The following is a 15,348-nucleotide window of genomic DNA, read 5'->3' as shown; positions in this document are numbered from 1 at the left end:
CCTTCCTCCAAAATGCTTTATTTTTTTAGCTGCCCTTTATAATGGATCTGAGCAAATAGTGAAGGATGAGCCTGAAAAAGCTGTGTTTCCAGCATTAAGATAAACCATTAGTATTCTTTTTTTTCTTTTCTTTATTTTTTCCTCTCTATGGTCACAACAAGTACATTTTTAGGATGGGTGGGCTAATCTGATAGTCACCAGGGTGATCAATAAATTTACTGAGAGGCTGATCTCTTGAGGCTCACTTTCGATGTCACTCCACATTACACATTTGGATTAAGGTTTCTGTCCTTCTTATACTTAGGAAAAGTTATGGGGAATATTTTCAACATTTTCATCCATCCCTAACCTGATGGGTTTTCTGGTTCTGATATTAAATTCAACTCTGCATTTGTGGGGCCCCATTTTCATTGTAGCATTTTCAGATGACAGGTTTCAATTTGTCCTGGGTCACAGTGTCTTTGGTGTTCTCAAACTTTTGGAAGTACAACACCAAAGCATTGTCCAGATATTAAACAATATGGTGATGTCTTTGTAGCTTGTAGTAAGCTTTTCCATCTGCACTCCGGATGGTCTGTATTGTTGCAGCTTTAGATGGAGCTTAAATGGCCTCTGGAAGTTCAGAAGTCAGGTCATTCTCTCTTCTTTCTCAGGAGTCAAGCAGTATGCCCGGGTCTCTATTAGCACTTAGCCTTTACCCTCTCCGTGGAAGCTAGTTGCTACCCAGCTTCTCCATCTCTTTGCTCCAGGTGGTCGGGCCAAAGTTGGTCAGTCCCGATGCCATCTCCAAAACTGTTAACAAAGCATTTCTGCTTGGTGGGTAATAGAAAGAGCTTTTGCTGTTTCAGTTTTCACGGTTTCCATAAGGAAGAAGTCAAACAGAGTGAATCCTTTAACTGAATCCCATTAGCATTCCTTTTTCTGACAGCGAGCTCTAACTCACTGAGAAAACAAACCGGCTGATGAGTTTGTTTGACCAGAGATTGCCAAAGCCAGGATAGAAGCCTTTGAGGTTTCTTTAGAAGCTGCTTAGCAAATACTCCTGGTTAAAATTCGACCATTCATTGATTTCCATGTCAAATGAAGTTCCACAGACTCGGAAGATGTGTAACTGCCAGTCTTTGGTCCTTGCCATTTGACTGGGGATAAATCAGTTGCATTAGGATGGGATAAGATACCTACTTTTTTCAAGTTCACACTTTTGAACAGCGAGATCAGCTGAAACCTAAATCTTTGTATATTTTTAGCTTGCAAGATATTAATTCTCCAGAAAGTGAGATGTTTCCTCTCAATAGTTGCTCTTACTATTAAATTTCTTATAAAGTAAAAGGTGTGAGCAAGCTGTGTGCGTGTGTGTTTTTTAATTACCTGTATGTGTGAGAAGTTGCAAATTCTGCGGCAACTAAGAATTGTAAGCTCTAGCCAACTGAAATTAGATTTGTAACTTTTAAGGTATTTAAAGCCTACTTACCGTTGACTTGTGGATATTTCAGACCAATGCCAGGATTCAGATACCCGAACATTTTATCAAGTTGGAGAGACCTGGGAGAAAATCGTGCACGGAACACGATACCAGTGCTACTGCTATGGACGTGGCATTGGAGAGTGGCACTGCCAGCCTTTGCAGTCCTACGCAGGTAAGCAGCTTTTTCCTGTAAGTTAAGAATCTAGACACACTGCCTCCTCATAACACACTGACATCAGTCTGTTACTACTTCAGGGCCAGTGTCGGCTTTCTCCTTCCATTCTCATGCTTTCTTTTCCATGACACTCAAATAATCAACTGGAATTTTGGACTAGAATCATTTTCCTTTCTCCCCCATCAACGGGAAGGCTATGAAAATGTACCACTGGGCAGCTTTGTTCCTTAACCCTGTTGAATTCACTTCAAATGCTGGTTCATTTCATGTCCTACCCAAACATGCAAAGAGAAATTGTGAAACGGACCCCGCTGACAGCGAGTAATTGGAGTTTCATGTTTGGTTCTTAGCAGAGAGATCACATAAAGAAATGTTAGGAAATGACAGTGGAGGGTATATACTGTTTAGCTTTTCATCCCGGCCCTCTTTATGTCAAAATGTTCATGTGTTTGATCAATTGGAGACTGAAACAAAGTTTCCCGGGTCAAGTGTTGTAGTCATTTGGCTAATTCTTTGCTCACAGAGTTCAAAAACGGGTATTGCTGGGTCACAGGATGTAATGCCTAGCTGTAGGCATTATTGATTCGGCTGAGGAAAAAAATCTTTCTTAAAACTTTCATCCAGAGGGTGCTGGACCTATAGCACAGCGGGTAGGGCGTGTGCCTTGCACGCGGCCGACCCGGGTTTGATTCCCAGCATCCCATATGGTCCCCTGAGCACCGCCAGGAGTGGTTCCTGAGTGCAGAGCCAGAAGTAACCCCTGTGCATTGCCAGCTGTGACCCAAAAAACAAAACAAAACAAAAAAACAACTTTCACCCAGAGATTATAATGAAATGTGTTGAGCTGTAGAACTCAGCTTGCTGGGCAGGACGGATTTGAGCAACTCCCAAGATGCAACATCTCCTAGCTTCCTGTTAATTTGGGGTTTAAATCATGGTCTTGCACACAGGAGAGGTAGCTGGCGGGATTAAGGTGCATGCTTTGCATGAAGCCAAGCCCAGTCCTCTCCGTCACACTTCGTGGTTTCCCGAGCATGGTTGGGTGCAACCCTGGAGCCACCTTGGCACTGCCAGGGTGGACTGAGTAGTCTCTGATGCTACAGGACCCAACAGTGCCACATCCTTGGTCTCTCACATCATTGCTCCACCAGTCTGGTTGACTGAGAATGGACTGACAATTGCCAAGAGGACTTCCAAGGTCTCTTGAGCACTGCTTGGGAGCCATAACCCCAATACCTGCCTATCTATTCATGTGTGTTTGGGGCAGGGGGGATGGTGTATGAAACCAAGGGGTTGGAAAGTATTATAAGGAGTTGGAACCAGACCTTGACTGCGCAAGGTTCCATGTTCTATCTAAACCACTCATGGTTCTGTACGTGCCACTGGCTCTAGCCCTAGCGGCCCTCGGCACTGCAGTGCCTGTGCATGGTCCTAAAGACCAGGCATGGAAAAAAGTGTATTTCTTCTCTCTCTCCCAACCCTTAGAGTAACAGCAGCCTCTTTTCCGGGAGGAATCACAGAGCACGGATTGTCCTGTGTCTCAAGCTGGTTTCTGTGGTGGTCTTGGGTATAAGGCATTACTTTAAAAAAAATACTTAATATTTAAAATCTAATTGCAAATTCATCATAAATTTATAAAATAGGTCAGTGTTTTTCTTAACGCAACTTCTGCAGAAATACTCTCGTAGGGGTAGAGGAGAGAGGGAGTAGGGTTGTTTGTCTTGCACATGACTCACCCAGGTTTGATCCCCGGCACCCCGTTTGATCCCCTGAGCCTGCCAGGAATGATCCCCAAGCACAGAGCCAGGAGTAAACCCTTGGCACAGCTGAGTGTGCTCCGACCCCAAGACAAAACAAACAAACAGAAGAGAGCAATGTTTTCTAGTTCCTATGTTCATGGCTATTGGTGTCGGCACTGATTCAAAATGACTTGTCCTCAGTGGTTTCATGGGAACTGTTTTCTATCTTGTGAACTAAGGGACATGTCAGAATTTAAGATATAAAGGGTAGGGATCTTGTATATGTTGGGATTTGATGTGATGACCTTGTTCCTCCTCTTTTAAAAAGGCCATTGAGCAGACAGGAGAACTGCAGAGAAGGTGCTGGCATTTGCCCTCTGTGTGCGATCTGGTGCTTATCTCTCTGCCTGCTTTGCTCAGTGGTTCAAACCTCGCATGTCGGGCTTTACTGGTGTGGGAAGAGCAAAGGGACAGCAGATTACCAAGAGATTGTCTCAAAGCCCTGCCTTGTTTGTCCCTTCTACCAAGGACCTGGTAGAGTTGTTCAAACTAACAGAAGATAAGGGCCTTTGGTTTGTCAATGAGCAACTAGAAAAGCACAAATCTCTGCAAGCTAAATAGAGAAACAAGGACAGAGTGGCAAACCCATAAATGTTTAACTTCTCCAGGGTCAGAGTTGTGGAAGATTTTTCATTTGAGGCTTATTTTAAACTGATTTTTAAAGAATAGGCTTTGTGTCACATCTTATCTATTTTATTGTTAGCCTGCTCAATTTTGCATATGAGAGGCAGTAAAGGTCATACAAAGAAGAGTAAGTAGTCGGGATAATGTAAAAGTTTTATTTTATTTTAATCTTTTTCCACCCTGAAAGAAACTCGTCATTGGGAAAGACGAGTAAGGAGATGCTGCTAAAATCTCAGAGCTGGGAAAAATGGAGACATTACTGGCTCCCACTCGAGTAAATCGATGACAATGGGAGTATGACAGTGATACAGTGATACAGTGATTTATTTTTTAATTGAATCACACTGGCATACACATTAACAAAGTTGTTCATGACTGGATATCAGTCATATAATGTTCCAACACCCATAATGCACTCTTCCTTTTGTACACTCCCACAGTGTCCCATTCCCATTCCCAATGGTCCCGGTTTCTCTCCTGTCCCTTGTCCTACTGCCTGCTACTATGGCAGACAATTCTTCTCCCTCCCTTCCTCCCTCTCTCTCTCTCTCTCTCTCTCTCTCTCTCTCTCTTGCTCTCTCTCTCACTCTGTCTCTCTTCTCTCTCTTTCTCTCTCTCCCCCTTCCTCTCCCTCTCTTTCTGCCCCCCTCTCTTTCCTTTTGGGCCTTATGGTCTGCAACACAAATAATGAAAGGTTACTGGGTATATCCCTTTTCCTGTGGCCTTCACCCCGTACACACTCTTGTGGCAAGCTTCCAAGGGGTCTGGGAGAGAGCTCAAAGGACTGACCACATGTATTTTGTGCTCCAAACCGCAAATTTCACTTGGGCACTGGTTCTCTGAGTACTGCCAGATATGGTCCTGGTGGCCCCATGGATCACTGAGTCCTAGCACCACCATATCACCAGGACTTAGTTTTGATCTGACCCAGTAGGCTGGCAGAGTACTGCAAGGCACCCCTGAGTCTCCAGAGCATTACTCAAGAGCCCCGACCCCAAAGTTAGTTTTGCAACTGAAATGCACTTAAAGGGTTATGAAAAATTTAAGTCTAATTAGTCTGAACTCCTTTGGAATCTACAAGTTTTATTTTCAACTTATACATAGAATAATGTAAGGGATAATAGGAGCTTCATTGATCTTACAAATCACAGACAGTATGGACCCAAATGTGTGAGACTCAAGACATTCTTCTGGCTCTTCGATGTCACCCTCTGTTTTGAGATAGACTCTAAAGTCAGTCTGGGAAAAAGTGTAATTTGAAAACATAGAGTCACTAAACCAGTGTCGCATGGTTTAGAAAGAAGTAACTTGTCAGTTGGCTCCACCAGTGGGGTGAAAATTACTAAATTGCCATTTCCCCACACCACCCTTTATTTAATCTCCTTGTAGTCAAAGAAGCATGAGTAAGCTTAAGGCTTAAGTAAAAATTATTTTCTTGTCTTTCTAAAACTTAGTATACATTTAATTCTCTTACGTTATTTTTTTTGGTTCGGTTTTGTTTTTGTTTCTGGGCCACTTCCTGCACGGCTGAGGGGTGACTCCTATGTCTCTATTTAGGGAGATGCTCAAGGGATGAAATGTAGGATTGAGTTCTGGGCCATCTGTATGAAGATCATGCACTCCAAACTCTTTATCTAATCTCTTTGGCCCCTAGCATAAGCTGTTTTTGAAACAATAAAATAAAAATCTTACTAGACCAGGTTTTAAGTTCAGAGTACAGTTTAAACGAAGGTATGGGCATTTCCTATAAAACATACCCAGTTTTCTCCATTCCCAACACCCTACTGAGTAGATATCTGGTACAATCAATAAAACTTTATTGGCATAGTATTATGACCCGAAGATCATAGCTTACATAACAGATAATCTTTATGGTGGTACATTTTGTAAATCATAAACCTTTTCCCTTCCAAATTATGATCACAAACTAAATAAAAGGAAGCACATATCTATTTTTCCAAGAAAATTATAGCCGGGTTTCTTCAAGTATTGATATTAATAAAACAAGTTTGTTCTTTTTTTGCTGATATCCATGAGAACAATCATGTCTCTAAAACTTTGTTTTAATGTTTATCTTAAATACTGTTCACATTTGTGAGGGTTTTCTTTTTCTTTTCTTTTTTTTTCTTTTTGGTCACACCTGGCAATGCACAGGAGTTAGTTACTCCTGGCTTATGCACTCAGGAATCACTCCTGGCAGTGCTCAGGGGACCATATGGGATGCTGGGAATTGAACCCAGGTCGGCCGCATACAAGGCAAATGCCCTACCCGCTGTGCTATTGCTCCAGCCCCTTATGAGGGTTTTCTTGAAGAGAAGTGGGGATTCAAAAAGGAACATGAAATTGACTTTTGGCAGTTGACTAAAACAAATGTTTCACCATGGTCTATGAAATATAGACTGCAATTAAAGAGAGAATTGGAAATAATTTTAAACCCATGAATTTTGGGTTTATGGAGTTGAAATATATATGTATATATAAAATGAAATTAACCTTCAAAGAATATTGAATTAGTCTTTTATTGACATATTGGCCTTCTACCATCTAATTGTTCTTAAGGCAGGAGTCAGCATATTATTCTAGAACTTTGTTTACACAGATATGAAAGTTAATATTCATTGGGTAAAAAGAAAAGCTTATTTGCAGAGTAATAGCCAAGAAAATTATAAGGTTTTACAGTTGTATTTTTCCTAAGAACTTTCAGAAAATTTAAAACCTGGTAGTAATCTGGTGAAGAGAATTATTAAGTTTTCAATAATTTGCCTTTTTTAACAGTGTCAGCAAGATAGTTTTGGAAAGGTTTAGTTTTATTCCTGGAAAATTGATTGTTGATTGATGTCATGAAAAAGACAAGGCTTAGGAAAAAAACTACTAAAATATCCTACACTTGAAGCATAAATTTCCTATTTCATATGTTATTCTATGTGGAATTCCTATTTAGAGTGGTTTCTCCTTCCATTAAGACCTGCAACTCTGGTCCCCAGACATAGTACAGGGATTAAGGCACTTGCCTTGCATAATGTCCACCAGTTCCATCTTGATTACTGCATGAGCTCCAGGCTGTTCCAGGAGCAAACACAGTGCTGGCAATCGCCCCTAAGTACAAGTGAATTTATCCCAAAACCCCTATAAAAAGGGAAAAAGTGTCTAAATTAATGTATTTTCAAAAATACCTTAATTTGGGGGGAGTAACACTCATATTCACCAAAATGGTAAAATACTGGATTTACTATATAATCCAAAATGTCATGCTGTTGATAATTGCTTTTGAAGAAGTTTTTGGAAAATGGAAAATACTTATTTAATTAATACTTCCTAGTGTTGTGATTTTTTTTTAAGCAACAACAACAAAAACACCAAATTCATAGGAAATAAAAATGCTTTATCTCAATAAATGAGTTAGTAAAAGGTGATACTGAAAAATACTTCGTGGATAAAATTAAAACTGTTTCACAAACTGATAGGAAATAAAGCGGAGTCTTTAATTATTACCTTGGTCTGTTTGTCTGAGATTCTACCCCGTTTAGAAATGTGTTTGTTTTACATCATGTCATATGGCCTTTGGAACATTGTCTTCTTCTTAGATGTAGATTCACTCTTGATAAAATTCTCCGCAAAATAGAATTTGCTTCAGAGAAACTTAAATGATAGGTGAATGAAGTCTATAATCTGTATTGCATTATTTGTGTTGTTGAGAGAGTTTTACTCTTTGCTCACTATTCTTTGGAAACAGAGAAAAAACAAACTAAGAGACATTGAACAATTTGTTTTATCTGATGCACACAAATTCTGTTTGCCTTTTTCATCTGACCAATAATAATTTACCAAGAATTTGCTGTATATACTGCCAATGTCAGCATTTAAAAGAATAATGCCATATAAATTTTATTGTGCTAACATTTTTTTACAAGTCTTTAATGATGCTTATCCACTGCTTAAATATTGGTGAGTAAACAGCCAAGATAATTAAATTTTTCATTTTCAGGTACATCAGGTCCTGTCCAAATAACTATCGTTGGAACCCCAACTCAACCCAACACTCACCCCATCCAGTGGAATCCACCAGAATCATCTCTTATTACCCAGTACGTTCTTCGATGGAAGCCTGTGAGTACCCCATCCAGATACCTTCTATCGAGAATCTTCTAAAATGACCAGATTTTGTATGTGTTTTCAGCTTTCAGGCGAACACATCTGATAAAGTAGTCATTGGGGCCGGAGCGATAGCATAGCGGGTAGGGCGTTTGCCTTGCACGCGGCCGACCCGGGTTCGATCCCCGGCATCCCATATTGTCCCCCAAGCACCGCCAGGAGTAATTCCTGAGTGCAGAGCCAGGAGTAACCCCTGAGCATCGCTGGGTGTGACCCAAAAAGCAAAAAAAAATAAAAATAAAAATAGAAGCTCAAAATAGTCATCTATAAAAAAAAAAAAAGTAGTCATTAAGCATTTATATCGACCCTATCTTGAATCCCACGTGATATCTCACTTTAATGGGTAGGAAATGGTAAACAACTTCCAAACAAAAGCATGGGAACAAATGCTTTGCTCGATTTAAGTGCTTTAATAATAAACTATTTTTCTAAACTATAAAAAAGCATTTATATCTATTTAGTTCATAAACTATATTAACTATAGTAAATAACTATATATAGTACTATATATTAGCTATATAGTAGCTATATGTTAACTATATATAGCTTTGGGGTGAGGGCAGGGGCAGTTACTGAGTATAATTCAGTTCTTCTTGTTAGAAAGGCCTCTGTAGGGGGCTGGAGTGATAGCACAGCAGGTAGGGCGTTTGCCTTGCACACAACTGACCTGGGTTCAATTCCCAACATCCCATATGGTCCCCCGAGCACCACCAGGAGTGATTCCTGAGTGCATGAGCCAGGAGTAACCCCTGAGCATCGCTGGGTGTGACCCAAAAAGCAAAAAAAAATAAAAATAAAAATAGAAGCTCAAAATAGTCATCTATAAAAAAAAAAAAGTAGTCATTAAGCATTTATATCGACCCTATCTTGAATCCCACGTGATATCTCACTTTAATGGGTAGGAAATGGTAAACAACTTCCAAACAAAAGCATGGGAACAAATGCTTTGCTCGATTTAAGTGCTTTAATAATAAACTATTTTTCTAAACTATAAAAAAGCATTTATATCTATTTAGTTCATAAACTATATTAACTATAGTAAATAACTATATATAGTACTATATATTAGCTATATAGTAGCTATATGTTAATTATATATAGCTTTGGGGTGAGGGCAGGGGCAGTTACTGAGTATAATTCAGTTCTTCTTGTTAGAAAGGCCTCTGTAGGGGGCTGGAGTGATAGCACAGCAGGTAGGGCGTTTGCCTTGCACACAACTGACCTGGGTTCAATTCCCAACATCCCATATGGTCCCCCGAGCACCACCAGGAGTGATTCCTGAGTGCATGAGCCAAGAGTAAACCCTGTGCATCGCCGGGTGTGACCCAAAAAGCAAAAAAAAAAAAAAAAAAAAAAAAAAGGCCTCTGTGGCATAGACAGGGATGGAACAATAATGCTGCAAACTATTCCACCCCATAGGGAAAGAAAATCTAAAGTTTTTATATTTTACAATCTCAGAAAGGAAAAAGTATTGGTATCATTTCTTTGATTTGTAAAACAAAATAGCTTCATATTTCCCTTTGGGTTTTTTTTTTAAATGATATTTTCTTAAGACCTTACTTTTGATTCTCTGAAGCTATGTAGATAGAAAGGAGTGCGAGATAGATAGCATAAAGCTTGCTCAAAGGTAGTATGTGCCTGGCAGGTATAGAATCCAATTCAACCCCTGGCCCTGTGTGGCCTTCTACACAATGGCAGATATAGTACTGGTGACCCCTGGCTGGCTGGGAATATCTTCCACAACCCACACACAGAAAGAAAGAAAGAAAGAAAGAAAGAAAGAAAGAAAGAAAGAAAGAAAGAAAGAAAGAAAGAAAGAAAGAAAGGAAGGAAGGAAGGAAGGAAGGAAGGAAGGAAGGAAGGAAGGAAGGAAGGAAGGAAGGAAGGAAGAAAGAAAGGAAGGAAGAAATGATGAGAGGGAAGTATAGATGAGAAGTGATGGTAGACTTTAATTTTTTTTCTTAGAAAAAAATTAGATTTTCTAATAAATGTTTAGAATCAAGAAGATTGGTCAATTAAAGCTTAACTTTTCTTATCTTTTCACAAATGCCCACTCTGCCCCAAAGTTCATCATTTTCAAAATGATATTTTAAGCATTGGAGAAAAATGTCCATTAATCATTATAGCTTAGTTCCTAGCAGTTTCAGAACCAAAATTCTGATCAATTTCTGTAGTGGGCTTTTAATAAAAAATATCAAAGCTGGTGAAGCGTCGTTGTTCTCCTTTCATCTGCTTTGGAAGAATGGAAGTACACCGAGTGGCCCTGGGCAAACCTTTGTGTCTGGTGTGACAGTTACTGGAGTGCAGGTCTATTTTCCTGCAGAATCTTTTTTTTTTATCATTTTATTGTCCCATTACCAGATTTACTCACTTTCAACTCACCTCTGAGATATTCTATGAGACCACTGAAATAAGGAACATTTACAAGAAGACAGATTTAAAGTAGTTTTCAAAGAGTGAATGGCAGAGACCAATTTTTTTTTTTCTGAGATTTTTAACTAGTTTAAAGCCCTTAGTTTTCTGACACCTCTGACTTCAGTCTCTTTTCCCATGCTCCTGGCATGGCAGCATTTACAACCTGAAACCTGTAATGTTTACACAAACGACTCTGTCATCCACTCTCAAAATATATGGCAGATTTTATCGTAGGAGACTTAATCTGAGATCTTTTTAAAAATGTTTATGAATGCTTCCTTTTAACAGTAACCAGAAAAAAATGTTTTATGATTGTATCTGCCCTGATTATGATGACTAATTTCAGCTTTTACAGTGGATTTGAGTTAAAATTTACATGTAACGAGTTCTAGGGGAGCTGAGAGATATAGTTCAAGAACTGGTGTAGGCACTTTGCATATAGAACCCCAGTTTTGATTCTCCAATCACCTATACATTTCCCTGAACACAGCTAGGAGCAACTTCTGAACAGGAAGCTTAAAATAGTCCCTGAACACCACTTAGTGTGGCCCCAAACCAAAACTAAAATGAAATTAAATAAATAGCATTAGAGTCACTTTCACTTCCAAATTATTGACATTATTTTTAATTATTAAGAACCTGTTGATTGGGTAATTAAAAAAAATCGGGCATTAAAAATGCACTTTGACTTACATTAGGTTAGAGCATTGTCATTTGGAAGTAAGGGCTTTTTGCCCCCTTTTGCACATGTTTCATTGCAATGAGTTTTGTGATCCATGTTATGTTAATGAAGTTGAACGGGACGTGAAAATGTAAACTGGAAACAAAAATCAAATAAGCCAAAGTCATTCTTCTTCAGTCTTGTCTAAAATAAGTTAATTGCTTCTGATGGGGAGTTTATATCCAAGAATGAATCATAGCCCCAGACCAGTTAGTTGAACTCAAGGAGTCAATAACTGAGGCAGAAGCAATATAATACTTGTGACTGTGTTTTTCTTGGCAAGACACTTGAACTCCACCTCATCGAATGAAAAATAGAGATTTTTTTCTTTTCCTCTCCAGAGAGTAATCTCTTTCTGTTTGTTGGATAAATGTCTGAAAAATGGGAGACCTAAACTGGGGGCTTCATCATATTATGTTCCCTATAATCAATATTGATCTGGCATAAGGAAGAACCCAGCGCCTGTCCCTGGGGGACCCAGGGCGTCTCATCTTTCTGTTTCTCCACTGGTAAAATGAAGACAATAGTGCAGTCAACAGGGAGAATGTGGAGAGCTGACAATGAAAGGGGTCTGGTTAGTAAAACACGACATAGGTCGGTGCCCAGCCAACAATTCCTGATGCTTAGAGACAGTCTTCCATGTTTCCATGGACGCCTGCGTCAGGTCCCGCTTTCATTCCCCTACCTGGGTTTTTGCTCCAGACTAGAGGTGCATCAGTCCCTCCTTCTGGAGAGAGGACACCACAGCTTTTCTGAATCAATATGTTGCTAACCATGTATGTGTATAATTCGTGCATCTAGAAAAATGGTCGTGGTCGTTGGAAGGAAGCCACCGTCCCGGGCCACATAAACTCGTACACCATCAAAGGCCTGAAGCCAGGAGTCATCTATGAGGGTCAGCTCGTCAGCATCCAGAATTATGGGCAGAAAGAGGTGACACGCTTTGACTTCACCACCTTGGGCACCAGCAGCAGCTCGAACACCAACCGTACGTGCCTGGGTTTGCGTGGCAAGAGGGGGCAGGTGGCAGTGGGGGGGCTTCTCGCCTCACATTTCTCCATCACCCCACTTTTCTTGGTGAGTTTCTCCACAGCCTGTCCAGGGCTGAAGGTCTTTCTCTCCTGTCTGTGACTCCAGAAAACACGGTGTCAGGCGAGAACGCGCCTGTCCCTTCCGTGGTGGACACTTCCGAGTCGGTGACGGAAATCACAGCCAACAGCTTTGTGGTCTCCTGGGTGTCGGCTTCGGACACGGTGTCAGGATTCCGAGTGGAATATGAGCTGAGCGAGGAGGGCGGCAAGCCCCACTACCTGGGTGAGTGCAGGGTCTTGTCATGTAGGTTTGGGGTGGCTGGGGTCATCCCCACTTGGCTGGGAAGCCCCTGAGAAGCTTTGGACGGGGTACATACTTTAGATGGAACAGAACATCCTCTGATGAACAAGGGGCATGACTATGACAGAACTTTCTCGGACTCTGCTAGGTTCCTCCTGGTCCCTGCTGTAAAAGGGGTGTGTGTGTGTGTGTGTGTGTGTGTGTGTGTGTGTGTGTGTGTGGTGTGTGTGTGTGTGTGTGTGTGTGGTGTGTGTGCGTGTGTGTTTACTTGCACACAGCTTTACAGAATTTTTACTTACGTAGGTAATTTCCAATAGGAAAATGGCTTCACGAAGTACTACCTTTGTGAGTACATGTTACCCTCAGTTAGACTTTTTCAATTCTCATGTTTCTAAGCCTTTGAAAACTTGTGGAGGGCAGGAGAGATTGTTTCCGGGGCTGGAGAGCATGCCTTAAATGCATGAGGCGCAGAGGTCAGTCTCCAGTGATAAGCCCTAGAACACAGTAGCCCTGGGGTCCCCTCTGTAGTGCCAGACACCCCATGACCCTCAGAACCTGAGGGACGCCCCCCCAAAATCTTTTTTGTAGAATAAATACTACTGAAAAGTGTGCAGATCCTTTTTAATGCAGATCATAAAAAAGCTCCATGCATTTTTATAAAGTGAACATAGCACGCAGAGCAAGGAACCCTTTTCCCCTTCTCCCGTCTTGCCATCACCCTCTGCCCATAACCATGGCACTCACTTTGAACTTCAGAAGACTGTGCTTGAATGTGTGAGGATGCATTACAAAACTTATACATCTTGAGAGAAGAAACTGTTGCAAGGGAGGGATGGAAAAGAAGAAATATGATTTCAGCGTGTCTTGACAACTCTTGGTCATGCTGATTGTCCGGTAGTACGATCCCTTTCTCCCCAGTGAATGGATAGTTTGTGAACTATCCTTCACAGGGTTGGGAGGCACTGAAAGGAGTAGTTTGCTCTGGTTGGTAAGCCTTCCTTTTCCTTTCTAGATCTGCCAAGCACAGCTTCCTCTGTGAACATCCCGAACCTGCTTCCTGGCCGAAAGTACATTGTCAATGTCTATGAGCTCTCAGAAGAGGGAGGTCAGAACTTGATCCTGTCCACATCACAGACAACAGGTACCTGTGTCCAACATGACGTGAGAAGAAGCTTTGACTTGTCCAACAGCGTGTTCTGACTTTTCTCCTCACCTTCCTTCCTTCCTTAGCACCGGATGCCCCACCGAACCCTGCCGTGGACAAAGTGGATGACACCTCAATTGTTATTAGCTGGAGCAGACCACAGGCACCCATCACAGGTCAGCCGGGCTTCCGCATCCCAGCTCCCTGCTTGCTCACGATGGCATAGGTCAGGAGGGAGCAGATTCTCATCTGTGAACCAGCATGCAAATCACCCCGAAGTTATTAGAATTACTAGGGTAGAGAGATTTGTGTGCGTGAAATTAATATGTGATTATTTACAGCCTTACTTTCTTATGGCTCATTTCCCCCCAAACTCATTTTATTATTACATACACACACACACACACACACACACACACACACACACACACATACACATCCCACACAAATACACACACACACACCCTCGAAAGCCAGATAGTTGTCTAAGGCACCAGCCATTCCTGTAGCATGAAAGGCAAACATATTCTGAGAGCCTCACTCTCTGGATTTTTAATTTTGTCTGGATAAAATTTTACTTTATAGCGGGTAAGGCATTTGCCTTGCATGTGGCCCACCTGGGTTCGATTCCTCCATCTCTCTTGGAGAGCCCGGCAAGCTACCGAGAGTATCCTGCCCGCACAGCAAAGCCTGGCAAGCTACCCGTGGCATATTCGATATGCCAAAAACAGTGACAAGTCTCACGGTGGAGACGTTACTGGTGCCCACTCGAGCAAATCAATGAACAATGGAACAACAGTGCTACAGCGCTACAGTTTAGAGTGATGTGCTCATGTTTATGCTTTAGCTGTACAAAGTTAGCGCTTCCAGCAGCACCAATGCGCCCAAACCACCCATCATTGTTCCCATCATTTCTAGGGGTCCCCGTCTGCCAGTCCTGTCTCTTCGCCCTCTGCCCTCTTGCATCTTTGGTAACCTCAGTTCTATTGCATTGTCCAAGGGCTGGTTTTCATTTGTCAGGCGTCTTCTTTAAGAGGCAGCCGTGTTACCTTCTGAGCTCATTCTGATGTCTGAGGTTCCAAAAGAACATGGCGGTGCCAGCAGATCTGGGCTCAGGAAGGCCCATTAATTGCCTGTATCATTCTGAGCTAAAGAGAAGGTACTGGATCAGCTCGAGCATCTTCTCTGCATGACTTATCTATTAGGCATTGACTAAAGACCTTAAGTCTCCAGGAATGAACTTGAGGATTAAAAAAAAAAATTATTAGTGAATCACCATGAGTAGAGTTACAGACTTACAAACTTTCATGCTTGTGTTTCAGTCATTCAGTGCTTAGTACCCATCCCTCCACCAGTACCCATTCTCCACCACCTATGAACCCAGTATCCCTCCCTCCACCTCCCTCCCCCTCCACACACACCACCCTGCCTCTGTGGCAGGGCATTCCCTTTTGTTCTCTCTCTCCTTTTGGGTGTTGTGGTTTGCAATAGAGGTACTGAGTGGCCATCGTGTTCGATCTA

At 41.5% G+C, this 15,348-nt stretch overlaps 1 protein-coding gene across 9 annotated transcripts in view; it reads left to right on the top strand.

Annotated features, from left to right (window-relative positions):
* FN1 (fibronectin 1) overlaps positions 1-15,348 on the top strand; it is an 86,243-nt gene that overhangs the window by 17,704 nt on the left and 53,191 nt on the right. For all 9 annotated transcript variants that reach the window (XM_004601433.2, XM_055120959.1, XM_055120952.1 and 6 more), the window contains exons 12-17: positions 1,494-1,637; positions 8,049-8,170; positions 12,153-12,339; positions 12,489-12,665; positions 13,696-13,824; positions 13,914-14,003. In XM_004601433.2, coding sequence (XP_004601490.2) covers positions 1,494-1,637; positions 8,049-8,170; positions 12,153-12,339; positions 12,489-12,665; positions 13,696-13,824; positions 13,914-14,003 — 849 coding nt within the window. The remainder of the gene's footprint in view (positions 1-1,493; positions 1,638-8,048; positions 8,171-12,152; positions 12,340-12,488; positions 12,666-13,695; positions 13,825-13,913; positions 14,004-15,348) is intronic.

This window comes from Sorex araneus, chromosome X (genome assembly GCF_027595985.1).
Source record: "Sorex araneus isolate mSorAra2 chromosome X, mSorAra2.pri, whole genome shotgun sequence".
NCBI classification, from domain to species: Eukaryota; Metazoa; Chordata; class Mammalia; order Eulipotyphla; family Soricidae; genus Sorex; species Sorex araneus.
This window is presented reverse-complemented; position numbering and strand designations above follow the sequence as displayed.